General features: G+C 40.6%; 3 protein-coding genes across 15 annotated transcripts in view; 1 reads left to right on the top strand and 2 right to left on the bottom strand.

Moving 5' to 3' along the window:
• The window catches only part of LOC124276792, a 122,898-nt gene extending 120,599 nt beyond the window's left edge, over positions 1–2,299 (bottom strand). The window contains exon 1 of the mRNA XM_046712445.1: positions 1,711–2,299. Coding sequence (XP_046568401.1) covers positions 1,711–2,014 — 304 coding nt within the window. The 5' untranslated portion in view covers positions 2,015–2,299. The remainder of the gene's footprint in view (positions 1–1,710) is intronic.
• The window catches only part of LOC124276724 (serine/threonine-protein phosphatase 6 regulatory ankyrin repeat subunit B-like), a 240,462-nt gene that overhangs the window by 193,293 nt on the left and 29,251 nt on the right, over positions 1–17,918 (top strand). The gene's annotated exons all lie outside the window — the stretch shown is intronic.
• On the bottom strand, positions 5,049–17,577 carry LOC124276813 (scavenger receptor class F member 1-like). Of its 3 annotated transcripts, none has more exons than XM_046712475.1 (5): positions 17,541–17,577; positions 15,258–15,331; positions 9,689–9,973; positions 6,635–6,773; positions 5,049–5,275 (listed from the first exon to the last, which is right to left on the bottom strand). In XM_046712475.1, the coding sequence occupies exons 2-5, from the start codon at positions 15,325–15,327 to the stop codon at positions 5,212–5,214; spliced, it is 558 nt and encodes a 185-aa protein (XP_046568431.1). In that variant the 5' UTR covers positions 15,328–15,331; positions 17,541–17,577; the 3' UTR covers positions 5,049–5,211. The 3 variants fall into 3 exon arrangements, with proteins under 3 accessions (XP_046568431.1, XP_046568438.1, XP_046568424.1); XM_046712482.1 differs by lacking the exon at positions 17,541–17,577 and adding an exon at positions 16,134–16,234; XM_046712468.1 differs by lacking the exon at positions 17,541–17,577 and having other exon boundaries at positions 5,051–5,275; positions 15,258–15,362.

Below are 17,918 nucleotides of genomic sequence, written 5' to 3'. Positions count from 1 at the left end.
GTCGACAAGTCAATGAGTTAAAATGTTACATTGCAGTGGCAAAATTTACAGTAATGTAGGAATGAAATCAGAAAGATATGTTTTCACGCGTGGGCGGGTATCTCATTGTTAACGAATTGAGGGAAGTTGACCAGTATCCTAAATTGTAACAATATAATGTGAATGACGAATTGCAAGTATTTACTTTTGTGCTATGACTTTTTTCTGTTTGTAAATAAAAAGCATTGAATAAATATGTTTTTTTGTTTTTTTAAAAACCCTGATCAGTTAAACTTTGTACTTAAAATGTTCATTTATGCAGACCTGGTCTCGTCGCTACATACGAAGGGGCAAGAACCAGCACGGAAAGGTCGTTATCGATAGATTTGTCTTGTATTATTACACCAACTTCTAAATGCCCTTGAAGAATGTCGTCGCTGTATGGCTGAAATAAGGCGATGCGACGTAAAACGCAACAACTCAACTCATTTCATATAGCAATGAAAACAATATATTCATATTTAAAGGTGTGTCGACCAAGGACAACTAGACTGTGGTGTATGTCATAGTTTAGAATAACTCAAAACAAATGACAGTTATATAACCCCCCTTAATTAATACCTATGAAAGACCAGTAACCAAACTGAGACCACCTTACTGGGGATCATGAGGACTTACAGAACCCTTCCTTCCTGTGTCACTTCCCAGCAGCATTTAGACCGACCCTTACGTTGATCAATGATGGACTTACTAGAGACTGTCATGGGACAAAACCTTAACACAGTTGTAGCTCCCAGAATGGAACCTCCATCAATAACCACAGATCATAATATTTTACTTACTTTACAACACATGCAAGCTAATCAAAATTTATCTAGTGGTTCTCTTTCTTTGACGAAGCAAACATTTTAGGAACTTTGATTAAACATTCCCACTTTTAAAATCAACAACAAAATGGACCCATCTATTGATTCATTTAGAACCCTGAACATTTATCAATATCTATTCCAAAGAAAGAGAGTACAAAAAGCTGTCTTGCACTCACTGGACATCACATAATTCGTTGTAGTAAAAAAAGGAAAGTAATAAAAATCGGTCATTCACAGGTCTCAAATTTAACTGGTTCTCGAGGAACCATAAGATAAAGGGACAAACTCTGTTCCTTCGTGCCATGGAATGATTAAACTTCCATGAAGCCATAGTTCCCGTCTATCTTTCTCTGCCTTTAATTTTGAAGGTTGAACTGACATATTAGTGAGTTAAAAAGTAAAATTGTCAGCCATATAGCGACATTGGCATATAAGACCTTCACTGATTGAATACTCTTTTCTGAATGTTTTTGTTTTTCAAAGAACAACCTTTCAAATAATAAATGGACAAACACATATGTAACGAAACTGCACCAAGAGAAAAACTTGCACTGTCGTCATGCATTGTTGAATTCATTGTGAACTTCTGTTATTATGCTCGATGACACATGCTCATGGTGTTATCACTGGATTGTCTGGTCCAGATTCAAATATTTACAGGCTGCCATCATATAGCTGGAATACTGGAGTACGAAGCAGCACGGTGTTAATCACCGGATTGTCTGGTCCACACTCAAATATTTACAGGCTGTCGTCATATAGCTGGAATACTGGAGTATGAAGGAGCACGGTCTTATAACAAGCCAAGATTATCTGTCACGAAGCGAATATCAGTGACTGGCATAAGGCAATAGATACTTACCTGTATAATACTGCCAGCCTGCCTCTTGTTCACCCCCAGTGATGACGGATGAATAGTACAACCGGCAACGTTGAGACGCTGGATTGTGCAGTACCATGTTGCACTGCAGATCATGGAAACACCACCACAAGCATGCAGGTTTGTCAGAAACACTGCGTTCAGTGATGAAGGTGTCATTGAACATTTGTCCATCCAAACTTCCATGATGGTTAAATGTCAGAATGCCACATGACTGTAAAACTGAGCTGTAAGTCATGGTGATGGCAAGAGCTAGATGAACAAATTCCCACACAACCATCCTCATATTGCAAGTTTCTAGAATAGTTCTCTGTAGTTAGTGAACGGCAGAATATTAACAGCTCAATGTGTTAATTGGGGGTATGACACCAGTATTGCCTACACGCTCGGTTGCGTTGTAAACATGTTAATTGGCTGAATGCACCAACCAATCACTGACAAAGTGATCCTCTGACTATCTTTAAGGATCGGCTGTTTGAGATATGAATTATATATTATAACACAATGCCATTTATATAGTGGTAACATATACTCTCCCAAAAAAGAAACGCATATAGGAATTTCAACTGTATTTTTATGTTTATTTTGAAACATCTTGTAGGCTTTATGAGTCAATGAAATATAGCGAAATTGCACACTGGGAATGCAGACTTATCCGTCTTTGGCACCAACTCGAGGAAAGTCAGTTTGAGTGTCACATGGAGACGTGTGGTGGCGCTGAAGTCAACACCTCGTGTGACCATCGTGGGCATCCAGAACTGCACGGCATTGCCTCGGCATTGAACGAATAAGTCTCAGAATCTCGTGTTGCCCAATCGCAGCCCACTCTGCCTGTAGTGCCTGTGCGAGTTGCTGAAGTGTCTGGGGCTGAGGGTTACGGCGTCGCACCCGTCTGTCCTGGGCATCCCACAGATGTTCGATCGGGTTTAAGTCCGGTGATATTGAGGGCCGGCACATTGATGTTGTGGTTTTGGAAGAAGTCTCTAGTGTGACGTGCTGTGTGTGGCCTGGCATTGTCCTGTTGAAACACCTCCCTCTGTCGATCATTGATTGGAAGGAGGTGTGGGAGTAGGTTTTCGTCACAGTACCGTTGAGCTGTCAGCTTGCCCTGGATCATCACCAAATCACTTCTCCTACGGCAGGTGATCTCTCCCCACATCATAACACTTCCCTGGCCGAATCTGTCCACCTGGGGAACGCAAGCATTGGCGAAACGTTCACGTCGACGTCTGTACACCCACCATTCTGCCATCGCTTCATTCCAATAGAAATCGTGATTCATCACTGAACCAGATTCTACGCCATTTGCAGAGCGTCTGTTTCTGTGACTCTTTTCACCCGCTTTTCCATAGCTTAAGATTTTAACTTCTGCCGGGGCCGTCACTTCTCAACAACCCACTAACAACCCCTCCTCTAAAAAGCCAACTCGCCACTTCAAATTCACTTCCTTGAGCGATGGACTGGTTGCGTTTGCACAAATGTTTTTGTAATTGTCATGGAACCAAAATCGTGTATATCCGAAATGCCATCTTAAATAACAGATAATTGCGGATTAATTCATAACAGAATGTTTACGCAAAAGCATCACTTATACATATCGGTACAATTATTTACTTCCATACTTCCACTCTTACTTTCTGTGTTCTTCGTAACACATCGCACACTCCCACACCTTTCCTTGCAAAGGTGGTCACGTGATCACGTTTCACTCACAAATTCCAAGAAAGCAATCGGAACGTATCACGTTGTTCATAGATTCCTCGTGATATAATAGCGCTGTTTATTGTTTTTGCATTCTGAACCAATCGTCCCTTTCCGTAAACTGTTGAGGCAACACACTGTCACCAACAATGCTGGTCTGCCCGCCTCTTCGCCTCAGTGTTTCTGACACACATATACTGAGAGAAACAAATAAGGGATCGCATAAAATTTCAGATGTTAATCACGTCAAACATAACAGAGTTGATTCATTGTTTTCAGTTTAAATAAAGAAAAGTTGTATCGAGTATGTCCCGGATGTCTTCTCGGAACTGTCTGGCAACGCCTGGGCATACTTCCAATCAGTGCTTATTGTATATATTATAGGTCAGGGTATAGACCCGATCCTTTATTTTTGTCCGATAGTGCAAGTTTTAGTACAAATAATCAAGCAGATTGAAAAATAGACACTGCTAAGTATTTTCCGACATTAATGTTAGTCGGTCCTGCTGTTACAATTGTAAAGGAAACCAAATTCATGGGTAATATTTTCCATCATCATTTTGCTTTTCGGCCTCATATGGCAGACTCAAAGAACAAATCCCAGAAGGCTCTCTATACCTTACAAATTGTTTCAAAATTAAAGTATATAGAGAGGATCGGAAAACCAACCTCCAACTTAACAGAGCGTTCTAAACAGAGGTACATAATATGTATAATAATGGTCCTTTAAATTTCCCCCAAATTGAATGCTATCTTATCCCAATTGAACAGACCGACGCTCATGCAGTAGATCACTTGATTGCCTGGTCCATTATGTACAGCATGCATTTAGATTGAATATTGATGAGTATTGTATAAGCTATTTGGTCATAGAGCATCCAGCAGCTCGGTAATTGAATCATGTGTCGCACAATAAATGTCCACGTACATTATTGTTTAACCAACTATCATTAAAATAATCAGGATGGTTGAAAAGACATCGCATGAGTCTGTATTAGTGTGGATTTCACTAAATATACTGCCTTAAAGCAACGTTATTCATATGTGTATTTTACATATATATGTATTAGAACACAAACTGATACTCAGATGAACACACATATTGATTAGTATTCACCTGAAGCAGCTGGGCTACACAATCATAGATATCTATTTTAAACCTTGTAGAAAACTTGGTAGATTACAGTGCAGTGTATAAGAAGGAATTGCAATTGAATAAGTTTTATCTGACCTTCTTATAAGATGACCCCCACTTATGTAGGCTTATTTGGAATATACATCATAATATTATTAATAAGAGTTTAGGTATCGAAAACGTGCACAAACAATCAAAGGCCGAGTGAATTAGTGAGTGTTGTTATCAACCTGGTCAGCCATGTTATTGGTAGTGCTCTGTAACAGAAGCTTAACTCCAGTCTTCAATAGAGTGAGTGAGTGAGTGTTTTCCCGCCTTATACCATATACAAACAATCTAGTGGTCGAGTGCGTGAGTGAGTGAGTGTTTCTGCCTGAGTCAGCAATGATATAGGCGATGCTCTGCAACAGAACCTTGTTCAAACAATCCAGTGGTCGAGTGCGTGAGTGAGTGAGTGTTTCTGCCAGAGTCAGCAATGATATAGGCGATGCTCTGCAACAGAACCTTGTTCAAACAATCCAGTGGTTGATATAATGAGTGACTGTTTTTCACCATAACCAACACGTTTGTGTGTACTGAAAGAGTTTATGGATCAAACCAGTTATCAGTCGCTACCTTTCTTCTTTCTTGCAAACCGCCTCCATGGTCTAGTGGTTAGCGCGTCCGCCCGGTGAGTGGAAGGTCCCGGGTTCGCACAGGTACATCCTGTCCCTGCCAAAGCAATTAAAAAGTAATATGTTATTGATTAAATGCGTAAACATTTCTCATTATGTTCTGCTAATGGTGAAGACCCCATATCATGGAAATATGGTATAATTGCCGCAATACCAAAGCCTGTGACTTATGAACTTAGGTATCATTTTGACATAAACTGGGACTTGATGACGTATTGAGGCACTGTAAAAAATATTCCAGTATTTATTTTCTTTTGAATTACACTATTTCGCCAAGTATCACAGACATTAAAGAAGGCCTAAAAGCTTTCCATATTCATATAAGTAATTATAACAATGTATCACAAACAACAATGTAAAACATCACACTTTGACCAGACAGAGGATGATGAATGAGTAGTTGTGTCAGCGGTACACTTACACCATGTAGACCACCACAGCCACTATGACCAGACAGAGTATGATGAATGAGTAGTTGTGTCAGCGGTACACTTACACCATGTAGACCACCACAGCCACTATGACCAGACAGAGTATGATGAATGAGTAGTTGTGTCAACTGTAGTCTTACACCACGCAGAACACCACAGCCACTATGACCAGACAGAGTATGATGAATGAGTAGTTGTGTCAGCTGTACACTTACACTAAGTAGACCACCACAGCCACTATGACCAGACAGAGTATGATGAATGAGTAGTTGTGTCAGCTGTACACTTACACCATGTAGACCACCACAGCCACTATGACCAGACAGAGTATGATGAATGAGTAGTTGTGTCAGCTGTACACTTAAACCATGTAGACCACCACAGCCACTATGACCAGACGGAGTATGATGAATGAGTAGTTGTGTCAGCGGTACACTTACACCATGTAGACCACCACAGCCACTTTGACCAGACAGAGTATGATGAATGAGTAGTTGTGTCAACGGTACACTTACACCATGCAGACCACCACAGCCACTATGACAAGACAGAGTATGATGAATGAGTAGTTGTGTCAGTTGTACACTTACACCATGTAGACCACCACAGCCACTATGACCAGACAGAGTATGATGAATGAGTAGTTGTGTCAGCGGTACACTTACACCACGCAGATCACCACAGCCACTATGACCAGACAGAGTATGATGAATGAGTAGTTGTGTCAGCGGTACACTTACACCACGCAGATCACCACAGCCACTATGACCAGACAGAGTATGATGAATGAGTAGTTGTGTCAGCGGTACACTTACACCACGCAGATCACCACAGCCACTATGACCAGACAGAGTATGATGAATGAGTAGTTGTGTCAGCGGTACACTTACACCACGCAGATCACCACAGCCACTATGACCAGACAGAGTATGATGAATGAGTAGTTGTGTCAGCGGTACACTTACACCACGCAGATCACCACAGCCACCAGACAGAGTATGATGATGACAATGATAGGTATGATGATCGCAAGAAGATCCGTCGCTGGCTCCGATGGGGACGCCTCTGTTGTTGGGAACGTTGCATGTGTCGTCAGTACTGTACCTTAAAGCAAATGAGGAAAAGAGTAAGGAAATAAACGTACTCATGACACTGTATCAGTCACATTTATTTTTAATCCGATATTTTCCGCTATTTCAAATCTGCGTTTTTCTCGCATGGACAAGTTATATTAAAACGTAAAAAATATAAACTAAAACCTGCCAAGAAATAGTCGACGTAAAGAAGTTTCGAAAAATACACAAATATTTGAAATAACGAGAAATCTCGATGTAGGAATATATGAGGTGAAGGTCTTTTGGTGAGTGCTTGTAGTCATATTTTCTAAACAAAAAGAGACATAATTCATCTTTGCATAGACTACGTATTTCAAGATATCAAGCATGTCCACTGATTTTTATTATTAGGGTAAATTTAGTTGATAATTGTACTGTGTTTGACGAATTGGGGACGTATACCGGTGGTTATATAGCCACAAATTTAACGTTATATCGGCTCCGCTTACGCGTCTCCGATGTAACTAAGTTTAATTTAATTTACTAATATAAACACCGGTATACGTCCCCAATTCGTCAAAACACAGTACAGTTATCCCCATTCTAATTCAACTCTTTTCACGCTGTTTTTTTCGTGAAAGGAATTCATTATTTAAACCGGGTCAAAGTTCCTCTAGGGCAAAGGTTAATCACATCACTCCTTGAACTTACACCATCGCCAGAAAAAGTAGTTCACTTTTCAAACTTAAACACGTTAATTATGTTCACACTGACTAAATCTGAAAATGATGAATAAATCATAATCTTATTACATGATCTAACAGTGGTGGGTCAACAGCCCTTTGCGAGTTGTTTGAAGTAAACTTACAATTAAATTTATGATACTGTTTTGTCTTTTTCAACAAACATTCCAACCATTTTAGCGGAATAGCGGAATTAACATACCTAGGGCTTCTGCAAATGATAATGCCCTGAAAAACAGCGTTACCCAAATAGTGTAGGGATACATTCAAAGGTTTTGGTGACTCGGTTTTCAAATTGCGACTGTATAGGCTGATTATACGGTCGGAAAATTATAGCATTGACCAATCAGAACTCGTGTTTCATTGAATTAGAATATTACTTTACAATGTTTTCACTAATAAAAGCAAAGCCGAGTACATGTACGTTAACATTTGGCTGGTGGCACAGTGTTAACTGGTGATATTGTAAACACTTCCAGAGATGTGACTATCGAATTCTTAATAAATATCAGTGTGAAATATTCTTCAAAAAGACATAGTTTAGAATAAAATCAAAGTTGGCTGTATGCCTGTCTGTATGTTTGCCATGATGCAAGAAATTATGCAACTTGTGTTATATGACAATGTATAGTATTGTCCCGTCCGGGATTCGAACCCAACACTCTCAAGCAACTCATCGCCAGTATCAGAATCTAGTCCTTTAACGAGAAAGGATAATCACAAATATATCATATGATACATTTGACCACTTTCTAAAAGGCATTGTGTATTAACTGTGATGAACAATGTTTTTGTCTTTGAATCATCCATCACTACACCATTCAATAATTCCCAGATATTTTGCCTTTTCTTCAATCAGCAGGATATGAATAATATGTTGTAAACATAGCATTCGTTCTAACCAGTACTGAACACGGGGGCACTGTCCAAGGCCCTCGTGATCTTATACCAGTTGAGTAGATAATAATAATAATAATAATAGTCCATTTATATTGCGCGTTTATCCATGCACATTGCATGCACAAAGCGCTGACATATTACCCCTGGTCAACGAGTACAGAACACTCCATGTGGATAATACAACCGGTCGCCTGTCAGGCGCTCAAGGTTCAAATTCAGACTACCATCGTATCATACCAGGTACCCAATTTTACTGCTGGGTGGACAGAGGCAATTTTGAACAAACTCACTTGCCTAAGGTGAGACCACATGCGTCACATGCGCTTCGTTGTGGGGCAGGACTGAAGTCCTAGAAACTTTCAGGAGTCAAGCTGCCAAACACGGTCACCCATCCGAGGACTGTCCGCGACCAACGTTGCTTAACTTCAACTGATTGTGACCTGAGCTCTACGCACAGGACAACACACCGCCACGGGATCGATGCTCATTATGTCAACCACTGAGTTGTTGGGTCAAGTCTCGATTATTAACAAACTGCCGTCACGAGTGCAGCGGTCAACAACACACAAACAAACTAAATGCTCAATTGTAGGAGCTGGCATCACATTTCATTACTTCGGGTTTCCCTCCCACAGGGAAACAGACACATTGTGATATAGCTGAAATACTGGAGCAACCTTACTGGCTTAGTAGGGCGGTGGAGTAGACGAATGGTTAAAGCGTCCTCTCGTCGCGCTGAAGCCCTGGGTTTGATCCCCCACATGAGTACAATGTGGTACCATTTCTGGTGTCCCCCTCCATGATATTGCTGGATTATTGCCAAAAGCGGCGTAGAACCACACTCGCCCATTCGCTCGCCTACTTGTAAGAACAGGCGACTCTTGACTGACTCTGATAACCTGCTAGTTAAGACAACACATCACCAGTGGAAGCCGTGGTGGCTGAGTGGGATAGATGGCGGACTGTTTGTGCTGGCGATCAGGTGCCTAACTCTGACAAAGTAGGTTCGAATCGGGGATGGGACTGAACTTAACAAAGGTACTAGAATTTGTACTTTACTGAGAACGTATAATCCCAAATATAACATGTTATACATTTGACCACTTTCTAAATGACATTGTGCATTCATAGCTCTCGGCCGAGGGAGTCCTGCCAATTTACATTTCTCAGACGGGTACACAAGTTCCGCAGTCCAGACGCGGAAGACGCGGTGGCTGAGTGGTTTAAATGGCGGAATTTGGGTGCCTAAATCTGACAGTGTGGGTTCGAATCAGGGATGGGACTTAACTCAACCCAAGTATTACAATCTGTGTATTCCTACTTTTAGTCATGTTGCAGAAATCTCCCGTGTAGCTTCTATCACAGCCAAAGGCACAGAAACCATTCTGTTGGTTGCAGATGTTGTTACGGCAGTGGCTGCTACAAGGATGATTGCACTGGTTGCCATGCCAACCATGCATGCAGCCCTCGGAACACTTCCCGGTGATCTTGTGACAGTGTTGGAGGTTTCTATCTTTGTTGAAAATACAGTGTTCAGGACAGGCTTTGTCGCAGTTTTCACCATACTTCCCCCAGTCACAGTTCGTCTGGCCACACACTTGGGATGCTGAAATATAATCAAAACAGAAATGAATTGAATCTTAGATTAAGTCAACGTAAATCCTGTGAAATACCTGATGTTATAATGATTGGGTGAGTGAGTGAAAATCTCTGAAAGTCTCAACGGCAGTATTTCAGCCATACCGAGACTAAAAAAGCATTTTATTAATATGAAAGGACTTACACGATAGATATACGTACAAACAGAGGGTAGTACAATATCTAGAATATCACAGATTTGAATTAAACACCACCCCGTAACCATAAAACCCGTGTTCGATTCCCACTTGGGTATCATGTGCGAAGCCCATTTCTGGTGTCACCTGTCGTGATATTGCTGGAATATTGCTAACAGCGGAGTTAAACTAAACTCACTCACTTTATACACGGCACATTATAAAAACTGGCCATAGGTCGCCAGCAACTGATCACCACAATGGGGACCATGGTGGTTATAAAACGGTTGTCGAAATCCATATCTTAATGTCAAGATAAAACTTACCCTCAAAAGTTTGGACTCACTAGTGTAAATATAGCCACTTACTGTAGGCAACATTTCAAAACTAAATTTTGCAAAATATTCAATACTGTTTAAAGGTACTGTTTACAAATGAGCAGATGTATTGTAAAAGAATAATATGTTGTAAACATAGCATTCGTTCTAACCAGTACTGAACACGGGGGGCACTGTCCAAGGCCCTCGTGATCTTATCCCAGTTGAGTAGATCGATGCTCATTATGTCAACCACTGAGTTGTTGGGTCAAGTCTCGATTATTAACAAACTGCCGTCACGAGTGCAGCGGTCAACAACACACAAACAAACTAAATGCTCAATTGTAGGAGCTGGCATCACATTTCATTTCTTCGGGTTTCCCTCCCACAGGGAAACAGACAAATTGTGATATAGCTGAAATACTGGAGCAGCCTTACTGGCTTAGTAGGGCGGTGGAGTAGACGAATGGTTAAAGCGTCCTCTCGTCGCGCTGAAGCCCTGGGTTTGATCCCCCACATGAGTACAATGTGGTACCATTTCTGGTGTCCCCCTCCATGATATTGCTGGATTATTGCCAAAAGCGGCGTAGAACCGCACATTATAAAAACTGGCCATAGGTCGCCAGGAACTGATCACCACAATGGGGACCATGGTGGTTATAAAATGGTTGTCGAAATCCATATCTTAATGTCAAGATAAAACATACCCTCAAAAGTTTGGACTCACTAGTGTAAATATAGTCACTTACTTCAGGCAACATTTCAAAACTAAATTTTGCAAAATATTCAATACTGTTTAAAGGTACTGTTTACAAATGAGCAGATGTATTGTAAAAGAAATTCGTGACGTTGAAAGGATTATTGTCGTGAGTTCAATGAATGAATAAATGAGTTTCAATGAATGATAAAAATCAGTGAAAATTGACGAATTCTGGACAAAACTTTACACCAAAACGCAGCTGTTCACATGCACGATATTTGCACATGCTTTTCAGCAAATTGACGCATGATCCTCGTACAATTCATCTACATAATGTTGGCAGTTGTAACCCTAGAGGTGTCACGATACACCAATCTCACGATACGATACGTATCACGATTTTAAGGTCACGATACGATACGTATCGCGATACATAATTTACGCGCCTTTTCATAGCATTACCTTACCGGCAACGTATGCGCTCGCTGATTGGTCCATCAAAATAGTCTGGCCAATCACAAAAGCTGTTAGTTTCCAACCTATTGTTTAAGTAAAGCTAGCTACATCTATTTATCGGAGCGGTCTCGTATAATATTACTATCAAGACTTTGAAGGAGATGGATATAGCATAAAAATTTGAATCGATAAAGTTTTAAAATAGGAATCGATACACGCAAGCATGTATCGCGTATCGTATCGTCAATAAAAATGTATCGATGCATCGATACATTCGCGTATCGTGACACCCCTAATATATATACATACAGTTATACCCAGTAGCATGCTGCCAGTAAACAAGTAGATTTTCCCTGGTTCCTTTCAGTGATTAGACATAACCACTGAGTGAAGCATATTACACTGAGTGAGGCATTAGACATAACCACTGAGTGAAACATATTAGACTGAGTGAGGCATTAGACATAATATCTGAGTGAAACATATTAGACAGAGTGAGGCATTAGACATAACCACTGAGTGAAACATATTAGGCAGAGTGAGGCATTAGACATTAACACTGAGTGAAACATGAGACTGAGTGAGGTATTAGACATAATCAGTGAGTGAAACATTAGACTGAGAGAGGCATTAGACATAACCACTGAGTGAAACATTAGACTGAGTGAGGCATTAGACATAACCACTGAGTGAAGCAGACAGAGTGAGGCATTAGACATAACCACTGAGTGAAACATTAGACTGAGTGAGGCATCAGACATAATCACTGAGTGAAACATTAGACTGAGTGAGGCATTAGACATAACCACTGAGTGAAACATTAGACTGAGTGAGGCATTAGACATAACCACTGAGTGAAACATTAGACTGGGTGAGGCATTAGACATAACCACTGAGTGAAACATTAGACTGAGAGAGGCATTAGACATAATCACTGAGTGAAACATTAGACTGAGTGAGGCATTAGACATATCCACTGAGTGAAACAGACTGAGTGAGGCATTAGACATAACCACTGAGTGAAACATTAGACTGAGAGAGGCATTAGACATAATCACTAAGTGAAACATTAGACTGAGTGAGGCATTAGACAAAACCACTGAGTGAAACATTAGACTGAGTGAGGCATTAGACATAACCACTGAGTGAAACAGACTGAGTGAGGCATTAGACATAATCACTGAGTGAAAGATTAGACTGAGTGAAACATTAGACTGAGTGGGGCATTAGACATAACCACTGAGTGAAACATTAGACTGAGTGGGACATTAGACAAAACCACTGAGTGAAACATTAGACTGAGTGGGGCATTAGACATAACCACTGAGTGAAACATTAGACTGAGTGGGGCATTAGACATAATCACTGAGTGAAACATTAGACTGAGTGAAACATTAGACTGAGTGGGGCATTAGACATAACCACTGAGTGAAACATTAGACTGAGTGGGGCATTAGACATAATCACTGAGTGAAACATTAGACTAAGTGAGGCATTAGACAAAAACACTGAAATTGTTATACATAATCCGGCAGTATTGTCAAAACAAACACTGAGAATGCGATATATTCATTTTAGGGAAATGTAGTAAGAAAGGCATGATTTTCAGGGAGTTTCTTAAATCCCTAGGAATTCCAGGGATTTTGTGAAACCACAGAGTGAGTCAGGAATTTTATAAAATCCCTGAAATTTTCAGTTATTTTACAAAATCACAGATTTGACATATTCACTGTTACATATACATAACATAAAAGTGAGTAATTTCAGTGAGTCAAAACTTTTGATGGGAGGTATATATCGTTATATTTTAGGTTGAAACTTAGAGATAATAATAATCCTTACAAAGCATAAGAATATTCGTTCATGTTATTTGTGGTAGACAGTCGCCTATATACTTGGACGGATATCGTGAGTTATCGACAATTGCACAACATGTATCATACTATAATAATATGGTGTTCACGGTATGTCTGATGTGTTAGATCTGTACTTCGCCACAGGGATGTGTTTTTTTCTAAAATGATATTTTCATGAATAATGTGTTATATATATGTGGGATTATTAGAATCAGCACATTTTCCCTCAAATTATCTGACATTTAGAGAATGTGTTTACGTTACTCTAAACAGTTTTAATGTTACCAAACGTTAATTCATGCGAACACGACATCCCTTAACAAAATCACGACTGAAACTTGGCAAAACTGTGTCAACAAAGTAGCTAACGTCATTGAACAAGGTTACTGGTCTCGGGATGGCTCACAACAGGCAACTGTGGCACCACTTGTCATCCCTTTAAGTCGTGACTATGACACTACGACGGACGAGGAACCGACAGATCGCCCGGAATAGATTTTGAGATGTCCCCCGCCATGTCTGGCTGTTCCGTTTCTGCGGTTTCACCCCGCTGTGACAGAAAACAACTTTTTGCGTTTTCAATTATGATAGTTTCTTAAACAACTTATTTGGTGGAGTCCGGAAAATTTTCAAATATCAGAAAGCTGTTGGGTATTAGTAAATGATAAACATGTGTACTATTTATATTTCTGTGGCAATTTTGTACAATGATAAAATTTACAATTCATCGGTCCGTTTCTGACTCAAACGGGCTTTTTTGTAAGATTGTTGTGGAGGGTGGAGGGTGGAGGGTGGTGGATGGAGGGTGGAGGGTGAAGTGTGGAGGATGGAGGGTAGTGGGTGGTGGGTGGTGGGTGGAAGGTTGAGGGTGGTGTGTGGTGGGTGGAGGGTGGTGTGTGGAGGGTGGAGGGTGTGGGATGGAGGGTGGTGTGTGGTTTGTTGTCTGGTGTGTGGTGTGTGGTGGGTGGAAGGTGGTGGATGGAGGGTGATGTGTGGTGGATGGAGGGTGGTGTGTGGAAGGTGGTGTGTGGAGGGTTGAGGGTGTTGGGTGGTGTGTGGAGGGTGGAGGGTGGTGTGTGGAGTGTGGAGGGTGGAGGATGGAGGGTAGTGGTTGGTGTGTGGTGTGTGGTGGGTGGAAGGTGGTGGTTGGAGGGTGATGTGTGGAGGGTGGTGGGTGGAGGATGGAGGGTGGTGTGTGGAGGGTGGAGGGTGGAGGGTGGTGTGTGGTGTGTGGAGGGTGGACGGTGGTGGTTGGAGGGTGGAGGGTGGTGTGTGGTTTGTTGTGTGTCGTGTGTGGTGGATGGAGGGTGGAAGTCGGTGGGTGGAGGGTGGTTTTTGGAGGGGGGAGTGTGGTGTTTGGTGGTTGGAGGGTTGTGGGTGGTGGGCGTTGGGTGGTGGAAGGATGTTGGAGGGTGGAAGGATGTTGGTGGGTGGAGGGTGGTGTGTGGTGTGTGGTTGGGATGAGCCCTGTTCACCGCCATGATGGTAAATCACACTTTAAGTCATCGCTTCCATCTATCCACTTATGTTGTAGAAGTCTTAAATGTAGTTTTAATTCATTAGTAACTGTGGTTGATTTTGTAAGAGGTAGATAAGTATTTAAGGCCACTGTAAACAAACGTATTTGTTTTCAGTGTGTAGAAATAAAAGACAACTCTTCACGACAAGACAACGAAGACAACGAAATCCCGCGATCTTTTGAGAGCTACCGTCACCCAAACATGTTTCCATGTTACATTGCGTGACAGCATACATCATGCATAGTTTAGGCAATGAATGTACTCACATATGAGGACCAGGACTGCCCCGAGCCACATTGTCGCTGACAACACTACCGCATTCTTCTCATGCCACATCTTTCTGTAAACAATAGACAACATCTCAAACACAGATCCCTCTTCTTTTCAAGCAATGGTGAACCAGTAAATTATATGTTTACATCACATCTGCATTATTTCAGTCATAAAGCGATGCAACTTTTAAATGAGTTTCTTACAAACATATTGATTCATTGTTCATCATTTATTATTAACAAACAGAAAAAGTCATAACGCACAAGTTAAAAGCAAGCAATTTGCCATACTCATTACATAGTTACAGTTTATGTACTGATCAATGTACGTGGCAAGGGTTGTATCACAGCCACTGTGCGACGAGACCAAGTCTGTACATGTACACATTCAAGGTACAAAGTTTAAATGGTGTTTCTTAAAATATATATCTCTTCATAACACTAATATGTCCAAACGGAAAACATAATGGCACAAAATTTGGCACAAACAGCCATTTTGTTACAAACATACATAGTTACAATTTATGATATGAACAGACATAGCTACAATTTATGATATAGACCAATCTCTCTATGGTAGTTCACAATGAGATACCCGCTCACGAGGTAAAACAGATTTCAGATTTATCGCTTCACTTGAAATGTACACACAGTCAAGCAGAATATGCTTGATGGTGAACACTTCATCACTTGCGATACACTTTGAGTTCCAAGTCCATTTGTTTCCAACAGGTAGTCATGAGAATACCGACTGTTATCACTGATTATGGGAACACTCTAATATGTTCGCAGCAACGAGCTATCGTCAAATAATCATTTCACTGTCGAAGAAATTGTTTTTAAAGAATCAATCTGTTGATGTTGTCTTACGTGTATACAACCAGCAACGCACAGCACGATGTAGAGAGTCGCTCTTCAAGTGGCCATGTTCATATAACGTAAGGACACCGTATCATGAACACAACGAGTACAGCTATGAATGTTAACAATGTCATTGTACATCAGATTAAAGAACGGCTTCACTCATATAACAACAGCCATGTCAATGTACATCAGTTGAAAGGCCGGCTTCACTCATATAACAACAGCCATGTCAATGTTCCCAAAGTGCAGAGGTCATAATTTGAATTATATTTATTCCGTCAAACCAGGACGATGATAAATTGATTGTTCGTAAAGATTTGATGTAAAATACATCTCGACAAAACGCTTACATGAAGTTTAAATGTATCTATTATTCATATGAACAACTCTTGTCAGTACATCGTTCATCCGTTATATAATAAGCTACATACACACATATAACAATATGCCACTGCTACCATAGATGAGAGGTCAGTATAGTTTCGACATTTGTTCATTCAGTACAAGGACGAAGATAAAATGATTGTTCTATAAGTGAGTGAGTGAGTTTAGGTTTAGGCCGCATTCAGCAGTATTCCAGCTATATGGCGGCGGTCAGAGATTGGACAAGACAATCCAGTGATCAACAGCATGATCATTGATCAACGCATGATACGATGACATGTGTCAACCAAGTAAGCGAGCCTCACCATCCGATCCCGTTAGTCGCCTCTTACGACAAGCATGGGTTACTGAAGATCAAATCTAACCCGGATCGTCCCTGGTATGTTCATTAAAGATGCTTTAACTAACATACATATAGACAAAAAAATTATTCAGTTTAAATATATCCATTTATTATGTTATCAGTACGATACAGTAAACTACGTTTATAACGAACTGACGGATATAACGAACTGGCTGATATAACGAACATACGTTTATAACGAACTGACGGATATAACGAACTGATGGATATAACGAACTGAAGATATAACGAACTAACGGATATAACGAACTGGCTGATATAACGACTAACGGATATAACGAACTGACGGATATAACGAACTGACGGATATAACGAACTGAAGATGTAACGAACTAACGGATATAACGAACTAACGGATATAACGAACTGACGGATATAACGAACTGAAGATATAACGAACAAACGGATATAACGAACTAACGGATATAACGAACTGACGGATATAACGAACTAACGAATATAACGAACCGCATTTTGGGTTCTTGCCATTTGCTGTATATGTTAGTCGAAATGGGTACACAACTAATCATGATTATAACGAATCGATTTTAGTGGCCCCTTTTGGTTCGTTTTAGCCGTAGTCAGATGTGATTCTTTCTGTAAAATGTACACACAAATTGTATACCTAGTTGACATAGCAAGTGTGTCAAAGTGGTCAAGCTTACCATAGACATGGACATCACACACCCACACACGTATCAGAGACTAGTGGGTTTCACCAAAACTATATAAAAGACCAAACAAACTTTGTGACTAATCATTCTTCTTGGAATGAATCTGATTCATATTTTCGGTTTCATTTTCCGCCTCAAGAGGATGTGGATCGGGGAATATCAACTGAAACTGCCGAGGGGTGAATCACAAGCTGATATTTATGATCATATGTTGGCGTTAACAACGTCATCTGTCTCAACCTACGACCGCCCCGGACCTAGTGCAATAGGCCGCACTGACATGGATAGACCATCTGTTTAAGCATAGATACAGTCGTATAATATGTTAACAGGATATTATTTGATGTTATCAACACAGTGTGTTTCCGT

Source organism: Haliotis rubra, unplaced genomic scaffold (genome assembly GCF_003918875.1).
Source record: "Haliotis rubra isolate DU_JTF1 unplaced genomic scaffold, ASM391887v1 Scf1053, whole genome shotgun sequence".
In the NCBI taxonomy this organism is placed as follows: Eukaryota; Metazoa; Mollusca; class Gastropoda; order Lepetellida; family Haliotidae; genus Haliotis; species Haliotis rubra.
This window is presented reverse-complemented; position numbering and strand designations above follow the sequence as displayed.